The sequence below is a fragment of the Cnephaeus nilssonii genome (genome assembly GCF_951640355.1).
Source record: "Cnephaeus nilssonii genome assembly, chromosome: 14".
Classification (NCBI taxonomy): domain Eukaryota; kingdom Metazoa; phylum Chordata; class Mammalia; order Chiroptera; family Vespertilionidae; genus Cnephaeus; species Cnephaeus nilssonii.
This window is the reverse complement of record NC_137085.1, coordinates 73,160,410-73,183,168: the sequence shown is the minus strand read 5'-3', so window position 1 is coordinate 73,183,168 and position 22,759 is coordinate 73,160,410. Positions and strand designations below refer to the sequence as shown.

At 39.9% G+C, this 22,759-nt stretch overlaps 1 protein-coding gene across 6 annotated transcripts in view; it reads left to right on the top strand.

Moving 5' to 3' along the window:
- FANCC (FA complementation group C) overlaps positions 1-22,759 on the top strand; it is a 272,848-nt gene that overhangs the window by 104,046 nt on the left and 146,043 nt on the right. For all 6 annotated transcript variants that reach the window (XM_079789833.1, XM_079789832.1, XM_079789829.1 and 3 more), the window contains one exon: positions 6,945-7,039. In XM_079789833.1, the coding sequence (XP_079645959.1) occupies positions 6,945-7,039 (95 nt within the window). The remainder of the gene's footprint in view (positions 1-6,944; positions 7,040-22,759) is intronic.

Sequence of the window (22,759 nt, the reverse complement as noted above, 5' to 3'; positions counted from 1 at the left end):
CATGCCCTTGATCGGAATCGAACCCGGGACCCTTCAGTTCGCAGGCCTACGCTCTATCCACTGAGCCAAACCAGCTGGAACCTGTTCAAGTTCTTGATCTGAAAGGGCAAAGCCTTCTTTGTACAGCCATCACTGTACTTGCCACTCTTACCAGGGCCATACATCCCTGTCCTGTATTTATATATTTTAGTGGTGCCACTAAAATGTACTGCTAATGAGCTTACTTTGTTTTAGGAATTTACAGATGCAAGCCATCACTTGTTATTCATGAATGCCACAAGCACACTACAGGGGATGGCCTCTCTCAGGATCCTTCCTGGAGGCCCTGACTTTGGGACTGGAGTATCCACCTAGGCAATTAAGTGAGATGGGAAACTGACAGCAGATCTTAGTGCAAATTTTTTATTCTGAAAAAGAGTGGAAATGAAAGGAATATACCAGTACATATTTGCCACCTAATATTTTATATATTAAATTGAAATTTCAAATAAAAGTTAATTCTTTAAACTTTAATTCTATAGTTTAAAAGCATGAAGGCAGCATTTTTTAAAAATATATATATTTTATTGATTTTTTACAGAGAGGAAGGGAGAGGGATAGAGAGCTAGAAACATCGATGAGAGAGAAACATTGACCAGCTGCCTCCTGCACACCCCCCACTGGGGATGTGCCCACAACCAATGTACATGCCCTTGACTGGAATCGAACCTGGGACCCTTCAGTCCGCAGACCGACGCTCTATCCACCGAGCCAAACCGGTTTCGGCAAGGCAGCATTTTTTGAGACAATAAATATTGTGTTCAGCTGCCAAGTTTGGGGGATAATTGTTACACAGCAATAGATAGCAAATAGTGAGGAAGAGAGGTTATAGCTGTTATGTTTAATTATGAGTAAAGAGATAGAATCAAGGGTTCCAAGGAAGTAAAGGCCTCATTCAGAGAACACCACTGAATAAAAGGGGTCTCTCCCTTTCTATTATTACCTACTTTGTCTCTTCTCTTTCTGGTGTCTCCATTTCCAAATACTTCTTTCTTCCTTATCCTTATTTTAGATCCTGTTCTCACTTAACATTATTGGAGACTTATTTCCTTAATGGAAACTGTTTACGTTTACTGTATTTAAAAAATAATTTTGATGTTATATAATTGTAAAAAAGACCCTTTCCTGAGAGAAAATGCCCAACCAGTGAAACAACAGCATAAAGCAAGTTCTTCTATGCCTGTCAGTCTTTTCTATGAGCTCAGAATCAAAGGTGTACCTCAAACAGGAAACTGAAATTTAATGGGCAGTTCAAAAGGCAGCACAAGCATTGAAACAGAGAGAGATGAAGAATTTGTTTCTGGTTGTCAGAGGGGGCCAATGGAATGAAGATGAGGTGCTAAGGAAAGATCACAGACGATACAAGTTTAGGCCATAGGGATAAAATTAGTCCAGCCTCCACTTTTACAAATAAGGAACCAGAAACCCAGAAAGTTCCATGACTTGTCTTAAAAAACCCCATCTCATCTACTGTCCTCCAAGAGTCAGCTCTAGCATGAGCTCCCCTGTGAAATTCTCCTTCTCCTCAGATCCTTGTTCCGACTTCTGGTCTCTTTTCTCCTTAAGTGGAAAGTGAGCAGAAATTGTGAGCCGTATTTTCCTAGGCCTTGGCATACAAAAACAAACAAACAAATAAAAACAAAAACAAAAACCTCAGTAAATATCTGTGCAGTGAACATACACATTCAGGTGAAGCTGGCCAGTAGGAAAGCCAGGACTGGAATGCTTCCACCACATGGTGTGACCTACTGGGGGTTAGATCATTACAACATGGCAGACTTTAGAGGGGTGGCTCCTGGCTCTTATTAGCTTTGTACTCTGGGAAAAGTGTCTTCTCTACTCTAATCCATAATTACCTTGTTTGCAAGACTATCATCAAGAACTCATTTAGATCCACTATGCAATCCACAGAGACCAGCGCAAAATGAGCAATGCCTCTGATTCTACTTCTTCAATTCTGTAACACAGATTCCCACATTTTAACATTCTGAATTAGGGATGTCCTACATGTACCATGTATACTTAAAGGTTGGTTTCTTTCTTTTTTTGTTTTCTGTTATTGTTAATCCTCACCTGAGCATTTTACTAGTATTTCCATTGGCTTTGAGAGAGAGAGAAAGAGACATCGATGTGAGAGAGACACATCAATTGGTTGCTTCCCGTATACTCCCTGACTGGGGTGGGGATTGAACCTGCAATATGTACCCTAGACCGGGAATCAAACCTGCAGCCCTTTGGTGCATGGGCTGATGCTCTAACCACTGAACACACTGGCCAGGGCTTTTTTTTTTTCTTTTTGAGAGAAAAATAAATATACTAGGTGTACCAGTTAGTAATGCGGATTTTTTTCAATAGATGGAGTTACACATATGTTGATATATATATGCGATTTGATATGTATGCTAATTTGTTGTATTGACAACAAGCTTAAAAACTTCATATGTCAAATTTGCTGAAGGTGTTAACGTCATAGATATTTTTACACTTAAAAATGTCGAATTTCATGCCAAAAAAAGAGCATTTGCGGGAAGTTATAACTCATTGCTTTATTTTAAGAAAAGTGCTGCTTATGGTGAACATGGCTCCATCTCAAGATACTTGTGAATGCTGGTTTAAATGCTTTAAAAGTGATGCTTTCGATGTGAAAGACAAAGAACATCCAGGTCAAAGTTTGAAGACCAACAATTACAAGCATTATTGGATGAAGATGTGTGTCAAACTCAAAAACAACTTGCAGAAAGATTAAACATTGCTCAACAAACAATTTCCGATCATTTACAAGCAATGGGAAAGATTTTAAAGGAAGGAAAATGGGTGCCACATCAACTGAACGAAAGACAAATGGAAAACCGAAAAGTCATCAGTAAAAGGTTGCTTCAACGGCACGAAAAGTCTTTTTTGCATCGAATTGTGACTGGCGATGAAAAGTGGATTTGAGAATCCCAAATGCACAAAATCATGGGTTGATCCAGGTCAACCATCAACATTGACTGCAAGGCCAAATCGCTTCGGAAAGAAGACAATGCTCTGTGTTTGGTGGGATCAGGAAGGTGTGGTGTATTATGAGCTTCTAAAACCAGGTGAAACCGTTAATACTGATCGCTACTGACAACAAATAATCAATTTGAACCAAGCTTTGATCGTGAAACGACCAGAATATTCCAGAAGACACAGCAAAGTAATTTTGCTTCATGATGATGCACCATCACACACTTCAAAACCAATTAAAGACAAGTTAAAAGATCTTGCCTGGGATGTATTAACCCACCCGCTGTATTCACCAGACCTTGTTCCTTCAGATTACCACTTGTTCCGATGGATGGCACACACACTTTCTGAGAAGCACTTCAAAACATACAAAGAAGTGGAAAATTGGGTCTCTGAATGGTTTGCCTCAAAACAAGAGAAGTTCTATTGGGACGGTATTCACAAATTACCTGAAAGATGGGGAAATGTGTAGATAGCAATGGCCATTACTTTGAATAAAGCACTTTTGATGTTTCTCTTGAAATTACTGTGTTTTCTTTGATTACAAAAATCCGGCATTATTCACCGGTACACCTAGTACTGTTGAACTAAATATGTGAAATATCTCAACACCTGGGAAAAACTGTCTTTTGTATTATTTTAGATTTAAGCTCCATGCATTAACATTCTCTTCTTCTTTCTTTTTTTTAATTTTTATTTTAGTGTTGAATGTCTATGTTTTGGAAATGCATTCCTTTTTAACCCAGAAAGCTGTTTGTGTAAGCTTGTCACTGGACTGGTTCCAAACCGGGGGTTCTGCCCCCCCGGCCCCCATATGGTCCAGGACCTCAAGGCTCTTGACTTGCATAGAAAAGAATTCAGGAATGAATCCCAGGGAGAGCGAAAGCAAGTTTTATTTAGGCAGAGAAAGAAAGAGGTCTGGATGTGGGTTCCTGGAGACAGGATCAGGGGTTGAGCCCAGGATTGGCTGCCGCCACCTGGTGCCCCCTGGTTGCAAGTCTCACAGGGCATGGCCATGAAACAAGTGAAAATACATGTCTGAGTGGGCATGAAGAACTTGTGAGTTGTGCCTCGTGTGGTCAGTTAGTTCCTGGGATTTTATGTGTTTTCAGTTTCTGAACTTTGTGGCACCAAATTCTGTCTTTGCCTTTGGGTTGAGAGGGGGTCTTGTTCCTAATGTGGTCTGTTTTGGAAGTGTCATAGCATTTCTGGCACCAAATTCAGTTTTTACCTTCTGATTGGGAGCGGGCCTTGTCCTCAACATGGTCCCTTCTGCAAGTGTCATGATGTTTATCCACCTGCCCCCGCTTCTACTTGTATTGTCAGTTTTCATTATAATGATGGTATAATGGACTTTGGGGTTGGTCTCTGGTCACCTTTTCCTCCATCGTGGATTGATCTGATTTTAGCCAGTACTTGTTGATGACTCCTGTGCACACCACAGTAGTTTCCTGCCATAAACTGTTTCCCTTTGACCATGTGTGGAGGTGGGGGCTTTGCTGAGAGGACCTAGCCAGCAGCTTATCGGCTGTGATGTTGCTCCTACTTCCTCATTCTCCTGGTTGGGAATTTTTCCTAACTTCTTTCTGTCCTGTCTCAAGCTTATTGTTGGATGTGTCTGTCACACTTGTGACACAAAGATGGAATTTTTTCTAATATTTAAAACATAGGCCATATAATGGTCACATTTTTAATCAGTGGGATTGGTTCAACCTGAAGAACGCTAAGATCATTAGATGTTAAAGTGTATGATATTTGAAATAAATTGATCTCAGGCAAGCTCATGAAAACTAGGGGAAAAAGTGAGTCCCTCCTAATAACTCCTGATAAAGTTTGTTTAAACATGTTAGTTATTAGGAGACCATAAGCCTATAGATATTTATGGGTTTAAAAATACTGTTAGTGTCTTGTGGTGTGTGGTTGAAAATGCAGAGGTAGTTTTCTGTAGTTTGTATTTTCCTTTTTTTAAAAAAAAAATTTAATCCTCGCCCGGGGATATTTTTTCATTGATTTTTAGAGAGTGGAAGAGAGAGGGAAAGACAGAGAAATATCGATGTGAGAGAAATACATTGATTGGTTGCCTTCTGCATGCCCTCTGACCAGGGCCTGGGCCAGGGAGGAGCCTATAACCAAGGTACATGCCCTTGACCGGAATTGAACCCGGGATCTTGTGGTCCACAGGCTGACACTCTATCCACTGAGCCAAACTGGCTAGGGATTCTTTATTTCTTATTAATGAATCCCTAAGAGAGGATGTGCTTATGAGATAGCAGAAGGTAAGAAGGTAAAGGGTGAGAAGTTGAGTTTTTCACTCCAAAATATGCTTTTGGAATATTGATTATTTTAAGCTGGTTATTTTTAATTAACAAAAGACTTAGATAAAAAATTTGCCCCCCATCCCCCCTCCACCCAACTACTAAAAGGATTTAGAGAGGACCTGCTTCAGGAAGGAAGCTATTACAGATAGCCATAGTTTAACATGAACTAAGTATGATAGGGAGGAACCCAGGAAGGCCCTTTGATCAAAGTCCTCTCTGTGACCCTTGTTAAAAACAGTCCAGCAAACGTTTACTTACCAGACATTTGCTTTTCCATCTCCATGTGAATTGTCTTGCTGCCCTTTAAAGACCAAGACCATAATCGTCATCCCCTCTCCTTAGCTCAAGGTAGCATATATGCCTTAACTGCCCTACTTATCCTTGGGTCCCGTATTCTTTTTATTTTTTTAAAGCATATTTTGTATTGATTTCAGAGAGTAAGGGAGGAGGAGGAGAGAGAGAGAAACATCAATGATGAGAGAGAATCATCCACCGGTTGCCTCTTGCAAGTCCCCTACTGGAGATCGAGCCTTCAATCTGGGCATGTGCCCTGACTGGAAATCGAACTGTGACCTCCTGGTTCATAGGTCGACTGTCAGTCACTGAGCCAACACTGGGAGGGCAAGGGTCCCTTATTCTTATGGAACCTCCACATGTGCATACATAATAAGTTTGGTCATTTTTTCCTGTTAATCTGTCTCATGTTAATTTGATTATTAGTCCAGACAGAAGAATTTAGAAGGCTAGAAGGAAAATTTATTTTTCTGCCCCCGCCAGGGCATCAGGTGGTTCTGCAGAGGCTTGATGCCAGGTGCTGGGTTTGCTCAGTCCCACCTCCATGGCCTTGTGATAAAGTCCATAGCTGCTTGGCTCTAGTTCAGGTAACTGACATCTTCCGTCTTTAGGCCTCCTTTGCTTTTCAAACCTGTTACAAAATTTCCAGCTGGAATGGATTCAGTGTCCAAAAGAGAAAAAAAAAAAGGCTCACTAAACAGTTATTCCCATCAAATACAAGATTTCAAAGTTCAGCATTTTCATCACATATTTACTAAAGTTTTAAATTTCAGAGTAAAAAATTAAAAGCATGTTAAGAGGCTTCTATTGTATGCAAACCGTTTGGTATTAAACAATCTTTTTGTTGAGTTTGTTTTAAAAAGGGAGGGTGTTTTGGCAAATGAGAAAGTTAAAAGATTAAATCTGAAAGATTAAGTGCTGCCTGTAATAATTATGTTGCCTTAAAGAGGTTGAAACTACTAATGGTTTGAAATGAGAAATAAAGAACTGATCTTGAGAAAAGCCCAGTTCTTTTAGTTCTTTCCATCATTCTCTTTTGGCTTTAAAAGTTGCTGCTGTAACAGAAAGGGAATTGACCACACAAGTGCTGAGCATACATGATCCCAAACCCACAAGAAGAAAAACCCCACAAAGTTGTTTCACACGTGGTCCTGAATGCTTATTCTGTGAACTTAGTAGTTTGAGATTTTCCTAAAATACAATAAACGTATTTCCTGTAAATATAACGTTTTACATTTTTAATACTGTTTATCTTTTCCTTTTATTTGATTAAACCTACTCATTTTAGTTTTTTTCTCTTTGCAGATGAAAGTCAAAAAATTCTAACATGGTGCTTAGGTTGTCTGATTAACGAAGAACCACAGAGTTCTGGAGAATCGAAACTGAACTCCTGGACACGGGTAAGAGCGTAAACTTGCCCTGCACTGCTTTGAATTAAATTGTTTAAAGGTGCTGCTGACTGTCCAGTTCCAGAATGTTTTAGAAACATTTCAAACATACCTTTTACTGTTACATTGTCTTGCTGAGTGTAAGGTTAAAGAGATTTTATTTTTGTTTGTGAATTCTGTAAAACATTGGTCTTTAGGGTGAACATTCCTATGCCTCCAAGACCTAGTGTTGAGTGGTTTTGGAAAGTTACTCTCAGGTAATTTAAAAGAATGCAACCTATTTCCCTCTAGCAATTGCTATCCTTCCAAAAATTGTTCCTCCCTCCCAACCTAGTTTAAATACTGTAATTATGTAATTCCTCTCCAGGTGCTTCTCTGCCTCTCTCAGAATCTATTCTGTAGTAAAACTAAAATTCAGAAGTTCCCTGGGGATAGTAGTCTTTATTTTGTTTCCCCAAGTTGGTACCCAGGCCAGTATGCTCAGACTAGCAGCTGGTGGTAGTTGGCTGCTATTGCTCACACTGTCAAATTGGTTACTCAGCTGTGCTAGTCCAGATAGCTGACAACTCCTTGCATTCACCATGGCTGTTTCTGCTTCCTCTTGAAGGGCAGACACAAGTTGCAGACTGTTGTGAGGCTGGGCTGTGACTGCCCTCAACGCCAGCAAGTTGGCTGTTCTTTTCTCTTACTTCCCACTGTCTTGCTGTCATCACCCCAAGGACTGGCTGATGCCTCTCAGACTACTTAGTATGCACATGGTTCAGGTTGCTGTTTAGTATTATTAAATCATCCACCTAGATTAATGCATGTGGTTTTGTCTATCAATCTGACTGGTGACATAATTTCATTCACTGCTTTTTGACCATTCCTTTGTTTAATACAAACTTGCAGACAGAGATGGCAAAGACAGTATTTGTAATTTCCTGTTATATTCAAAGAATAGCAGAGAAAGGGAAAGTAGAAGTGAAAAGGATTGGGTGAGGAAGGAAAGAATGCAAAATTTAATTAGAAGGAAAATTAATGTAAAGAACTGAAGAAAGGAACAGATAAGTGGAATTAGAGTTGAAATAATATGAAAAACAAGGTTATAGAATAACATATTTAGTCTTTAAGGTTTTAAATTGTTGCTTCTATTGAGCATGTGATATTTTAATGATTACTTAGGATATATTTTTTTATTGCCTAGCTCAATACGTCCTGACATAGACCATCTAATGAATTTTTTTGGATGATTGGGTTAACTTTTTTTTTATTTCACTGACTCTATTAGCCCATTAAAAAATTTATAGCCTTGCATTTTATTCTGTGGGTTTCTCTTATTTAATGTAGTATCTGTTTATCATTAGGTAATTATTAAGTACTAGAGGCCTGGTGCACAAAATTTGTGCACGGGTAGGGTCCCTAGGCCTGGCTGGCAATCAGGGCTGATAGAGCCCTTCCAGCTGCTGGCCGGGGCCTTCCTTCTGGCTGCCAGCCGGGGCCTTCCTTTGTTCAGCACCGCCCCCTGATGGTCAGCATACGTCATAGTGAGTGATCGGTCTCCCAATCAAACTCCCATGGGGACAATTTGCATATTAGGCTTTTATATATATAGATAACTCAGGGAGAGAAAGTAAAAGCACTTCTTTCCTATCTTCAGAGAATTCTCAGACTGGCCAGGTCATCCACGGGCAGTGTGATGGGTTATTAGTAGAGCTGTAAATAGGTGTGATGGCAACACAGAGGAGGAACACTTGCTCAGACTTCAGGGTTTGGAGACATTTCCAGGGGGAGATGATGTATTAACTGAGTTTTGAAGGATGACTAGAGAGCAGGGATAGAGTTTTAGGAGTGATATTGCTGTCAGCAGAAAGAGTATGTACAAAGAAAGCATGGTGGTGAGAAAGCAAATGTTGCATTTGGGGAACGCAGGTCCTTAGACATATCTGAGGTTGGGATGTTACAGGGTTGGTGATGAAGCATAAAGCCTGAGAGACAGGCAAGCACCAAATTATGTATGACTATAAGGAGTTTCTATTTTATCTTGGAGGCAGTGAGGAAACCGCCAAAGTATTTTGAACAGAGAAATCATGTGGCCAGGTGTGAGTCTTAGAGACTTAACAGCAAAAGGAAATTGATTTGGAAGGTGGCAAGGATAGTACTTTGGAAGATAATTTTGTGGTAAAGGTGAGAAATTGTGAGGACCTGAATGAAGTGGATAAGAAGGGCCAGATTTATATTAATAAGGTAAATATCCAAAAGATGTAATGGCAGATCAAGTGCAGCTGTACTTAGATGTAGGTGTAGTTGAAAATACCGTTCTCTGGAAAGCGAGCTGATTTGTAAGTGAAGGGTTTCCCGTCACCAGTGTAAAGGAATAGTGGAAGCCTTGGGTGAGAGTGAGATCTATATCCTAGGAAGAGTACCTAGAAAGGGCCTCAGGACAATCTTGAGAGACACTGGCAGTTAAGGAGTGGGTGGGAGAATAAGGTGCACTGCAGACTGAAAATGGGGAGTCAAGGAAGTAAAAGGAGACAGCAGCAGCAGCATTTTAAGAAGGAATGAGTAGCCATCATTCTAATAATCTAATGCTATAGTGCAGCACTGTCCAGTAGAAATAAAATAATCCTATATAATAAAGAGGTAATATGCAAATTGACCATCACTCCAACACACAAGATGGCCACCCCCATGTGGACAGAAGATGGCCAGCAGGGGAGGGCAGTTGGGGGCGACGAGGCCTACAGGGAATGACAGTTAGGGGCGACCAGGCCAGAAGAGAAGGGCGGTTAGGGGTGACCAGGCCGGCAGGGGAGGATAGTTAGGGGCAATCGGGCCAGCAGGGGAGCAGTTAGGTGTCGATCAGGCTGGCATGGGAGTGGTTAGGGGGTGATCAGGCTGGCAGGCAGAAGCGGTTGGGAGCCAGCAGTCCTGGATTGTGAGAGGGATCCCAGATTGGAGAGGGTGCAGGCTGGGCTGAGGGACACACACACATTACTCCCCCCGCCCCCCCCACCGCCATGCACGAATTTCATGCACCGCGCCTCTAGTACATAGATAAGTTTAAAATTTCCAGTAGCCACTTTAAGAAACATAAATAGGTGAAATTAAGTTTAATAATTTCATTTAACCCAGTATATCCAAAATACTATCATTTCAACATACAATTAATATAAAATTATTAATGAGATTATTTTATAACCTTTTTTCATACTTAGTCATTGAAATCTAGTATGTATGTTACACTTAGGCTTACATTACATGTTAATTTTGATAAATTTTCAGAAATTCTTGATCTGTAGTTTTCATAAAATTTACAGTTGAAAAAATAGGTTCATATATACAAATTATTCCAAAGAAAACTATGACTGAATCAAATGTCAGTTTTTAAATTTAATTAAAATTTCAAAATTTGCCTTTTAAAAAATATATTTTTATTGATTTCAGAGAGGAAGGGAGAGGGAGAGAGAGATAGAAACATCAATGATGAGAGAGAATCATTGATCAGCTGCCTTCTGCACGCCCCACAGTGGGGATCAAGCCTACAACCCAGACATGTGCCCTGACTGGGAACTGAACCGTGACCTCCTGGTTCATAGGTTGATGCTCAAACACTGAGCCATGCCAACCGGGCAAAATTCACTTTCTTTATTGTTTGTACTCACTATATTCGAAGGGCTTGATAGCTGCATGTGGATAGTGGTTACTGTATTGGACAGGGCAGCTGTAGGGCACAAAGCAAGTTAAGGACTGAATAGCCCTAATTAGATTTAACCACTAGTAGGAATGACCTTGGTGAGAATAGATTAATGGAAGGTTGAGGGAAGTAGCCAGAGCTACAGATTGAAAAATGATGGGGCCATAAGGAAGTAGAGATGGTAAACTTTGTTACTCTTTCAAAAAACTTAGCAGTGAAGAAGGGAGACAGGAGGTGGTAGTCAGACTAGATCATAGTATTGAGTTGGTTGAAATTGAGAAAGACCTGAATAGGGTTCTGAGACGAAAGTGCTGGTAGGAAGAGGTTGAGGACATACGAGATTGGGAAAACAGTTTTACTTCTCATTGTAGTAGACAGCCGGTGATACTAACTGATAAAAAACAGTTGTCTAGAATAATATTAATTGTTTAAGTATTAGCAGTCTGAAGCCAATTACATAAACCAACCTACATAATCATATAATGTTGACTATAAATGCAGCAAGACAGAAGATACTTGTTGGTTTACGAATCAGTTGTACATCTTGGGTATACTTTCTTGGACCTTAGAAGTGATACTTTCTCCATAAAAGTTTTAGAGGGACATATTACACACTAAGGATGTGTAACTTGTCATCCAGTAGCCTTCTGAAAATTATATAACAAGCCATATTTTAATATTTGTTAGTTTTATTTAATGAACACTTATTTAGAGCCTGGTATATGCAATGCTGTTCTCATTGTGGTAATATAATCTTAGGCTTATTCTGTGTTCCTAGAGTATCACAAGTGTGACTGAAATAGCCTGAGTGAAACACGAAGAATTTCTTCTATAAATTCTAAAATTCAGTAAAAATTCAGATTAATTATTAAATTTGGAAATGGTAGACCAAGTTGTATTAGTTGTATTTTTAGAACAGAGATGAAATACACATTTTGTTTCATGCTTGCCATAGTTAGCATATGTTAATATGTTATGCTGGAAATACATTAACTTAATGTGTTTTTTGGAGTGTTGCTGGGAACCTCAAGTATGCCATATAATAACACCATATCAATGATTAGTGTTACAGTGTAGAAGCTGGTTAAGTCACAGGACTCTTTTATATCTCTTCAGAATACTTGGTTTTTGAAAAACAGTTTTACTGATGAAGCCATTGGGCAGATACTTTTTGAGCAGCACATACTGTTTGCCAGGTGGTATGGCAGAGGCTGACCCTTATGCATCCCTTCTAGGGATTGAACCCACAACTTAGGTATGATCCCTGACCAGAAATCAAATGTGCAACCTTTTTGGTACATGGTATGACACTGTAACCAACAGAACCACCCGGTCAGGGCTCAAGGAAGATATTTTAAATTTTATTATAGTCAGATTTATCAATCATTTTCTTTGTAGTTAATAAATTTGTATCTTATTTAAGAAAATTTTCCCTACTCCAGGGTCATGAAGATCTTCCATCTTTTAAAAGTATATTGGTTTGCCTTTGCCACTTGGCCTGTGATTACCTGTAACAGTTTTATTGAATGGTCTAAGGTGGGTGTCCATATTTATTTTGCTTCCATATGGATACCTCATTATCCCAGCACCATTATTTCAAAGTCCTTTCCTCACTGAAGGAATAAGCCCTATTTTGCTACCTTCATAAAAAATAGGGTGTCTTTGTATTTAGGTGCAGGTATAAGCCTAAACCTCTCGATTAGTCTCATTGTATATGATGGTTAATTTTATGTGTCAGCTTGACTGGTCCATGGGATGCCAGCTATTTGATCAAATATTATTCTGGGTGTTTTGTGAGGGTGTTCTGGAATGTGATTAACATTTAAACTAATAGGCTGAGTAAAGCAGATCATCCTCCCTAATATGTGTGGATTTCACCCAATTAGTTGAAGGCCTGAATAGAACAAAAAGGCTGACCACTCCTATAAGAGTTTTCTCTAAACTGGACTCTAATAAACAGTGGTTCGTGAGTGAACTCCAAATTGTATGTTTTTGGTGTTGTTGTTTTTAGTGTAACACATTATTGTCAGAGCATTCTACAGAGAGTACCCTGCATTTTTAGAAAACCAGTTGTCTCAGAGATGATGGTGTTTGTACACTGAGATGCAAGACAGGCAGTGGACACAGAAGAAGTAGGCAGTAGGTTTGATGCTGGCAAAATGGCACTAGGGATTGGTCAGCCAAGGGGCAGACACAGATATTTTGGAAACATGATTATGTCTACGTCTGTTGCTAGTTTCTATTGTTACAGTAGTGCCCCTTATTGGCGGTTTTACATTCAAAAATATTAAATGAAAAATTCCAGAAATAAGCAAGACATAAGTTTTAAATTGCATGCTGTTCTGAGGAGTGTGATGAAGTCTTGTGCCATTCTACTTCATCCCACCTAGGATGTGAATTGTCCCTTTGTCCAGTGTATTCACCTCACCTTTTCTCACCACACGGGCATTGTGTCATCTCACATCATCACAAGAAAAACGATGACTACAGTACAATAAGACATTTTGAGAGAGAAAGAGACCGCATTCACATAACTTTTACTACAGCACATAGAATGATCATTTAAAAGGTAAAATAGCATCATTCCTGAGGCCAATTAGTGAAACACAGCAGAGGCAAGGTGGAATTCAGGGACAAGACAGGTACCCCTTCAGGTAGCTGAAGATTCCTCTTCCAAAGCTCCCCTCTTGTAAAGCACTGCCAGTTGTGAATGAATGTTCTCTCTTTTGTTTTGTTTTACTTTCTTTATTTTTACTATTTTTATGTGTCTGTTTATTTACTTATTTCCCATCTGTCCACCCCCTGTTGGCAACCATCCACTTGTTCTCTATATCTATAGGTCTGTTTCTATTTTGTTATTTCATTTGTTTTTTAAAGATTTCTCATATAAGTGAAATTATATAGTATTTGTCTTTCTCTGGCTGACTTGTTGAGTTATTTCACTTAACATAGTACCCTCTAGGTCCATCAATGCTGTTGCATTTTATTCTTTTTTATGGTTGAATAATATTCCTCTGTGTGTGTGTGTGTGTGTGTGTGTGTGTGTGTGTGTGTGTGTGTGTATCTCACATCTTCTTTATCCACTCATCTATTGATGGACATCTAGGTTGCTTCCGTATCTTAGCTATTACTAATAATGCTGCAATGAACATAGGGCTGCATTTATTTTTTTTGAATTAGTGTTTTTGGTTTTGTTTTGTATAAATACCCAGAATTAGAATTGCTGGATTACATACAGCTTTATTTTTAATTTATTAAAAATTATTTTTGAGGAATCTCCATACTGTTTTTTATTGTGACTTCACTAATTTACAATCCCATTAGCAGTGTACCAAAGTTCCTTTTTCTCCTCATCCTAGCCAGCATTTACTTCTTGATTTCTTATTGATAGCCAGCCTGAAGGGTGTGAGGTAGTATGTCATTGATATGTATTTTGCATTTCCCTGATGATTAGTGATGTTAAGCATCTTTTCATAGGCCTGTTGGCTAATATGTATGTCCCCTTTGGAACTGTCTATTCAGGGCCTCTGCCCATTTTTAAATCAGATCATTTGTTTTTTTTGTTGTTAAGTTGTATCAGTTTATTATATATTTTGGATATTAATTCCTTATTGAATGTATCATTTTAAAATATCTTCTCTCATTTAGTAAATGGTCTTTTTGTTGTGTTGATGGTTCCCTTTGCTATTGAATAATTTTAGTTTGACGTAGTCCCGTTTGTTTATTTTTCTTTTGTTGCCTTTGCCTAAGGAGGCACATCCAACAAGGTATTGCTAAGAGTGATGTTGCCTATGTCTTGTTCTAGGAGTTTTATGGTTTCAGGTCTTTTAAATCTTTAATCCCCTTTGAGATTATTTTTGCATATGTTGTAAGAAAGTGGTCAGTTTTAATTTTTTGCATGTATAGTCCAGTTTTCCCAGTACCACTTATTGAAGAGACTGTCTTTAGCACATTGTGTATCCTTGTCTCCTTTGTCATAGATTAATTGACTGTATAAGTGAGGATTTATTTATGGGCTCTCTATTTCTACATATATGTTTTAATGCCACCACTGTTCCATTTTGTTTATTGTAGCTTTGTAGTATAGTTTGATGTCAAGTAGTGTTATAACCTCCCACTTTGTTCTTTTTCAAAAGTTCTTTGGCTAGTCAAGGTCTTTTGTGGTTCCGTATAAATTTTAGGATTAGTTATTCTAATTTTGAGAAGAATGTCATTGGTATTTTTATAGGGATTTCATTGAATCTGTATTGCTTTAGGTAATAAATACATTTTAACAATATTAATCCTTCCAATTCATGGGGAAGGTATATCCTTCCATTCCTTCTTCAGTTTCTTTCTTCACTGTCTCATAGTATTTCGCCTCTTTCATTAGTTAAGTTTATTCCTATGTATTTTGTTTTTTGGTGCAATTGTAAATTGCAGTCTTAATTTTGCCTTAGAAACACAACTAGTTTCTGTATATTGATTCTGTATTCTGTAGCTTTTGGTGGAGTCCCTAGGGTTTTCTGTATAAAGTATTAGGTATTCTGAAATAATGAGAGTTTTACTTCTTCCTTTTTTATTTGGATGCCTTTTATTTCTTCTTCTCATTTGACTGCTGTGTCTAGGATTTCCAATACTATGTTGATTAGTGGTGTTAGTGGTCATCCTTTTCTTGTTCCTGATCTTGAGGAAAAGCTTTCAGGTTTTCACCACTGAGTATGACATTAGCTGTGGGTTTGTGATACCGGTTTTATTATGTTGAGATATGTTCCTTCTGTACCTGCTTTGTTGAGAGTTTTTTTCATTAAAAGCAATCTTCATTTTTCCTGTTTCTCAGGTCCGAAATCCTGGAATCATCTGTGGAGACCCTTGTCCTCTTATATCTCACATCTAGTTTATCAACAAGTCTGTCAGTTCAGTCTTTGAAATATAACCAGGATCTGACTACTATTCACCAATTTCACTGCTTCTACCTCCATGCAAGCCACTGTTACCCCTCATTAGGACCACTGCAGTTCTCCTCATCTGTCTCCTGTTTTCACCTTTGCTCTCCTATGTTCTTAGTCTGAAAGATCTTTTAGAAGGTGCCTCTGCTCAGAGCCTTCCAGTGGTTTCTTGTGTCATTCAGAGTGAACTGACAAGTCTGTACTTGACTTACGAGGACCTCCACAACCTCACCCCATGTGACCTGGGTAATCTTCTCCCCATTTTCTCACTTCACTCCAGCACACACTGGCCTCCTTGCTGCTCCTCGTACCCAGAAACCTTGCCTAGGGCTTATGCTTTCACATTTGCTCACATGTTCTCACAGCTCTTCCCCAGAGAGCCACAGGACCCCTTCTTGTGCCTCTTTCAGGGCACTGCTCAAATATCACCTTCTCTGAGAGGCCTTCCTCATTACCTGGTCTCAGGAACGCACTGTTTTTTTTTTGTTTTGTTTTGTTTGTTTTTTTTTATTGATTTTTTACAGAGAGGAAGAGAGAGGGATAGAGAGTTAGAAACATCAATGAGAGAGAAACATCGATCAGCTGCCTCTTGCACACCCCCTACTGGGGATGTGCCCGCAACCAAGGTACATGCCCTTGACCGGAATCGAACCTGGGACCCTTGAGTCCGCAGGCCGACGCTCTATCCACTGAGCCAAACCGGTTTCGGCAGGAACGCACTGTTTTTATTTTGACTTATTTTTCTTCTTAATGCTGACCACCCCTGACATAATGATTTTTTTCTAACTTTTCATTACCTCCCAAATAGGTTACAAATTCCATGAGAACAGAGACTTTTTTAAAGCCTAGAAAAAGTGCCTGGCACATAGTAAACATTCAGTGATTATTTGCTAAATGAGTAAATAAGAGAGGAACAAAGTAGTGGGGTTTCCACTTGGAAAGAAGTGAATGAACAGACAGAAGGAAAAATTATTATTCTAGTTAGGCCTAAAAATAAGTTATTTGTGGAGGGAATCAGAAATTAAGATTAGGCAAATGGTTTGGCAGAAATTTTGGAGGGCCATGAGTGCCAACTTATGAATTTGTTCGTAAATTAGTGGTTTAGGGCAATTGAAGGAGCTACTGGAAGTATTGGCATTGAGAGAAGTGTATTTGTCATGATTAGCATGCCTTCCCACTTTCTCCCTTGCTGTCTAGTTTTTCTTAATCCTTCCTTTAGTCATGTATTCCTTAAATATATCCTGAGTACCAACTCTTTACAAGCAGATTCGCGGGAATATGGAGATCTTGCCTCCAAGGATCAAGGTGTTTTATTACAGTATAACAAGAAAAGGAGAACAGCGTATGGAAGGTACTGTGGGAGCCCACAGAAAGAAGGAAAAGCTTTGTTGAGAGGAGATTAGGAAATATGCAAGGGTGGTCAGAAATGCTTTCGGAAGATGAGGGGAAAGTGGCCTCACGATCCTGTATCGTGCAGTATGAGTTTCCAGGTGAGCAGAAGCCCAGGGCACGCATGGAACTTGGGGAACCGAAGGTAATTTGAGGAGCATGTTGGAAAGTAGCAGAGGAAAAGCTAGAAAAGCTCTTCTTGTTAATGATAATAAGAATGGGCTGTCCCATTTATCATATACTACTGGTTCATGAGAATTACAAAGAGGTAGATTCTGATATAGGCCAAACGTCTCATACTAAAAAAAATTTACTTAACCTGGAAGGCAAGGATTTTAATTAGTAGAGTTTAAATGGTAGTTGCAGGGTTTGGATGGGAGGCACCTTGATTATATAAATATAAATAAAATAGTGGATTCCAAGATGACTTCAGAGTAGGTAGAAGCTACACCCACCTGCTCCTGGCACCAAACTAGATTTACAGCTAAATTACAGAGCAATCAACCTGAATAACCCATTGAAGGCTAGCTGAACTGAAATGTAATAACCAAGACTTAACAGAAGAAGCCACATCGAGACAGGTAAGAAGGGTGCAGACACAGAAAGACATAGCACCCCCTTAACCCCCTACCCCCCTATACCCCCCAACCCCCCTCTGTGCTCAGGTGCAGCGGTGGCTGAGAAGCCGGCGAGTTACCATGGCTGCAAAACTATCCTCCCCCTAGGAGCATGTGTCCTCACCCCCACACTGGGATCCCCAACTCAGAGCAGCAGAGATGGTAAGAGGAGCTTCACAGCATCTGGTGATGAAAATCAGTGGGGATTCAGTCTGCCTGGGAGAACCAGACCACACCTTTCCAGGGGGAGCACTCATTTTGTTACAGCACCAGCCTGGGAGTGAATGGCCAGACTCCAACTGCTGGTGAGGCCACGCTGCTGCACTCAAGTCCCGCAAAGGGCTCTGCTGACTACACCCAACAGTGACTTTTTTCTTTTTCTTTTTCCTGGGAAGACTGTTGGCAGAGACCCTGCTACTAAATTGTATGTCTTGGGGAAAGAAGGCCAGTCTCCCCAACCTCAAGGGTACAGTCAGTGCCCCTCCCCCAACCTGTTGAATCACTTCACTGGCCCCATCTTGCTGAGTTTAGCCATGCAGAGATCAGAGTGCTGCACAGAGCTGAGACTTTCGGCCCCATCCTGCTGAGTTCAGTGGCTCAGGGGAACCAGAGAGCCCTGTAGAGCTGAGATTTTCAGACTGTGTTTCCTGGGGAAGCTTTTGTCCAGGACCCAGACAGGCGAGTGCTGGACTGTGTGGCTACATGGTGGGGAGGCAAATCCAATCTCCCCTGTGAGTTCAGGTTTTGCTACCCCAGGAAGGGGAAAAAGTACCTGCCCCCTCTTACAGGCTTGTGGGCACCACCCCCAATGGGAGACTGTTTGGATCAGTCCTGCCAAGTCCCAGATACTGTCCGCTGGGCACAGTTCCATGGGGAACAGGGACAGCAGCTTAGGGCTGGGATATTAAGAATGAGAGACCATTGAAGGCTATTATCTGGGACAGGGGTGAAGGGTCCTCATGTGGACAGGGCCAGTATCATTCCCAATGGAAGACTTGACCTATTGCCCTGAGCCTAGGGTGGCTGATCTTGCTCCTGCAGAGAGGACGGCTGGCTGCATCCAACCTGATCCTGCAGTGAGCCCCTCCAGGGGAACTAGAGTTGGAAACCCTGGCAAAGACTGAGTGGTTTGCCTTTGAGGCAGGGGCCACTTTCCCCTCATTGAGTGCCTTTATTATGTGATCCCTGTAAGGGACCCAGTAGCCCTGTTCCCAGTTGCCCCAGTGGAAGGGGCTGTAGATCTCAGCTAGCCTGGGATCATCCTACAGTCTTCCTTCAGAAGGCTCTGGAGGAAGACCAACCAATCGCAAGGGAAAGTAGAGTAGCTGACAGGTAGAGGGAGACCTCGGGGAGCCTCTGTCATTTTACAGGTCAGCCCCCAGCTCTTAGCTGGAGGAAGAGGACCTTTTTACAGAGATTAGCCCCTCCCACACACACCCAGGTCCAGTAGATGCAGACACAAACATTGAACAACATGGCAACTCCAGACAGGTAGCCCAAAGCCAGTAATACACAATGTCTGACAGCGACCTATACCTGAACCCAACCCAAGTGACTCAGAACCAACACAACCAGTGGTGGGCTTCAGACCACACAAGAACTTGGCCCAACAAGGCACACAAGCAGCACACCCAGTGGGGGATTCCAGCAGGTACCAAACGTGCTGGGAACAATTCCGCCTTGGGGCACAACCCCTGCACAGCATCTCATGTACAGTGATTGAGGTTTACCCTTATAGTCAACCAGCCTGAAGGGTTAACTCTACTCATGAAGGACAGACAGCATTTAAGACTCACCTTACAACAGAGGGTGCACATAACCCCCAAGAAACATTCCTGGAGCACTGAGCTCAGGTGATTGGAAGATTGTGCCACTGAGCTCAAAAGACACCTTCATCATAAAGCCATCATAACAAGTTTCGGAGTCATAGCAGATCTACCTAATACACAGAGACAAAATGGAGAGACAAAGAAAAATTTCCTGAATGAAAGGATGAAATGGAAGCAAACAAAATACTAAATGTAGAGTTTTAAAACAATGGATGTAAGGATGCTCAAGGACCTCAGGGAAAGAATGGATGATCTTGTGAGAACTTAAAGAGATAGTAAGAAGCCAAAAGAGCATAGAAACCATAAAAAAGAACTAGTCAGAAATGAAGAATACAATATCTGAAATGAAGAATGCATGAGAAGGAATCAACAGCAGGTTAGATGAAGCTGAGGATCAATTCAGCAAATTAGTGGGCAAGATAACAGTAAGCACCAAAGCAGAGCATCAAAAAGAAAAGAGAATTAAAAGAAATGAGGAAAGTATAAGAAACCTCTGGGACAACATCAAGTGTAACAACATATGCATTATAGGGACACCAGAAGGAGAATTCATGAGAATGAGCAAGGAGTAGAGAATCTGTTTGAAGAAACAATGGCAGAAAACTTCTCTACATGGTGAAAGAAAAATTTACACAAGTTCAGGAAGCACAAAGAGCTCCAATCAAGATGAACCCAAAGAGACCCACACCATGACACATAATAATTAAAATGGCAAAGATTAAAAACAAAGAGAGACTCTTAAAGGCAGCAAGAGAGATGTAGTACCTGTGAGAGAGCTCCTATATGACTGTCAACTGATTTTTCAACAGAAACACTTCAGGCCAGAAGGGATTTGCAGGAAATATTTAAAGTAATGAAAAACAAGGAACTGCAACCAACACTACTCTATCCAACTAGATTAGGCTATCATTTAAAATGGAAGGAAAAATAAAAAGCTTCCCAGACGAAAAGAAAAAAAAAAAGGCTGAAGGAGTTCATTACCACCAAGCTATATATATATATCCTCTCCCAAGGATATTTTTTCCCATTGATTTTTAGAGAGAGTAGAAGACGGGATGGGGGGAAGAGAAACATCGATGTGAGAGACACATAGATTGGTTGACCGCCTCTCCCCGCATGCACCCTGACAATGGCTGGGGATCAAACCTGCCACAGATATGTGCCATTGACCAGGAATCGAACCCATAACACTTCAGTGCACGGGCTGACACTCTAACCACTTTGCCACACAGGCCAGGGCCACTAAACCAATACTGCAAGAAATGTTAAAGGGCCTGCTTTAAGAAGATGAAATAGAGAAACATAGGTATAAAGAAAAAATGGCAGTCAATAAGTACCTATCAATAACAACCTTAAATATAAATGGGTGAAATGCTCCAATCAAGAGGGTAGCTGAGTGGGTAAGAAAACATGACCTATATATTTGCTGTCTATAAGAGACCCACCTCAGAACAAAAAAATATACACAAACTAAAAGTGAAGGGATGAAAAAAAAATACTCCATGCAAATGGAAACAAAAAAAGTGGGGTAGCAATACCTATATCTGCAAAAAATGGACTTCAAAACAAAGGCCATATCAAGAGTTTAAAAAGGTCACTACTAATACTAAAGGGATCAATCCTACAAGAGGATACAACCTTTGTAAACATTTATGCACCAGTATAGGAGCACCTAACTATAAAAAGAAAATATTGGTGGACTTTGAGGGAGAGATCGACAGCTTTACAGTCAAAGTAGGGGATTTTAACACCAATGGATAGATCTTGCAGGCGAAAAATCAACAAGGTAACAGCGAACTTCAGTGACACACAATAGATCCTATGGATTTAATTGATATTTGCAGAACATTTCATCCCATAGCAGCAGAATATACATTCTTCTCAAGTGCACATGGAACATTTTCAAAGATAAACCACATATTAGGACACAAAATAAGTCCTAACAAATTTAAGAAGATTGAAGTTATATCAAACATCTTCTCAGATCATGATGGCATGAAAGTAGAAATCAACTACATTAAAAAAACTGAAAAACATTCAAACACATGTTGGTTAAATAGCTGTTATTAAACAATGAATACTTATCAATGAGATCAAGGAAGAAATCACATATTACCTGGAAACAAATGAAAATGAACATACAACAACCCAAAAATCTGTGGGACACAGTAAAAACAGTCCTGAGCGTGAAGCTCAGCACTATAGGCCTACCTCAAAAACAAAAATTTCTAATAAACTAACCCTCCAATGTAAAGAATTAGAAAGAGAACAAGAAAAGATGAGAGTAAGTAGAAGAAAGAAAATAATAAATATCAGAGTGGAAATAAATGACATAGAGGCTAAAAAATAAAACAAAAACACAATACAAAAGATCATTGAAACCAAGAGTTGGTTCTTTGAAAAGATAAACAAGATTGATGAACCTTTAGCCAGACTCGTCAAGAAACAAAGAGAGAGGAACCAAATAAAAATCAGAAACGAAAGTGGTGAAGTGACAACTGACATCCACAGAAATACAAAGGATTGTTAGAAAATACTATGAACAACTATATGCCAATAAGTTGGACAATGTGGACGGACCAAATGGACAAATTCCTAAAAAAATACTGTATTCTAAAACTGAATCAGGAAGAATCAGAAAACCTGAGTAGGCTGATAACAACTGATGAAATTGAAGGAGTCGTAAAAAACAAAAACAAAAAACTCCCAGCAAACAAAAGCCCTGGTCCAGATGGCTTCACAGGGGAGTTTTACCAAACATTCAGAGAACTAAGACCTATCCTCCTCAAACTATCCCAAGAAATCCAAGAGAAAGGAATACTTCCAAGCTCTTTCTTTTAGGCCAGCATTACCCTAATTCCAAAACCAAATAGAGACACTTTTACAAAGAAAGAGAATTACAGGACAATTTTCCAATGAACATAGATGATAAAATTCTCAACAAAATATTAGCAAATCAGATCCAACAATATATTAAAAAGATCATACACCATGACTAAGTGGGATTTATTCCAGGGATGTGAGTCTGTTAAAATATTCTCAAATCAATAAATGTGATACATCATATAAATTGAAAGACAAAAATCACATGATCATATCAATAGATACAGAAAAAGCACTCGACAAAATCTAACAACCATTTTTTATAAAAACTCTCAGCAAAGTGAGAATAGAGGGATCATACCTCAACATAATCAAGGCCATATATGACAAACTTACAGCCAACATCATACTCGGTGGGCAAACACTAAAACCATTTCCCGTAAGAATAGAAATAAGACAGAGATGCCCAC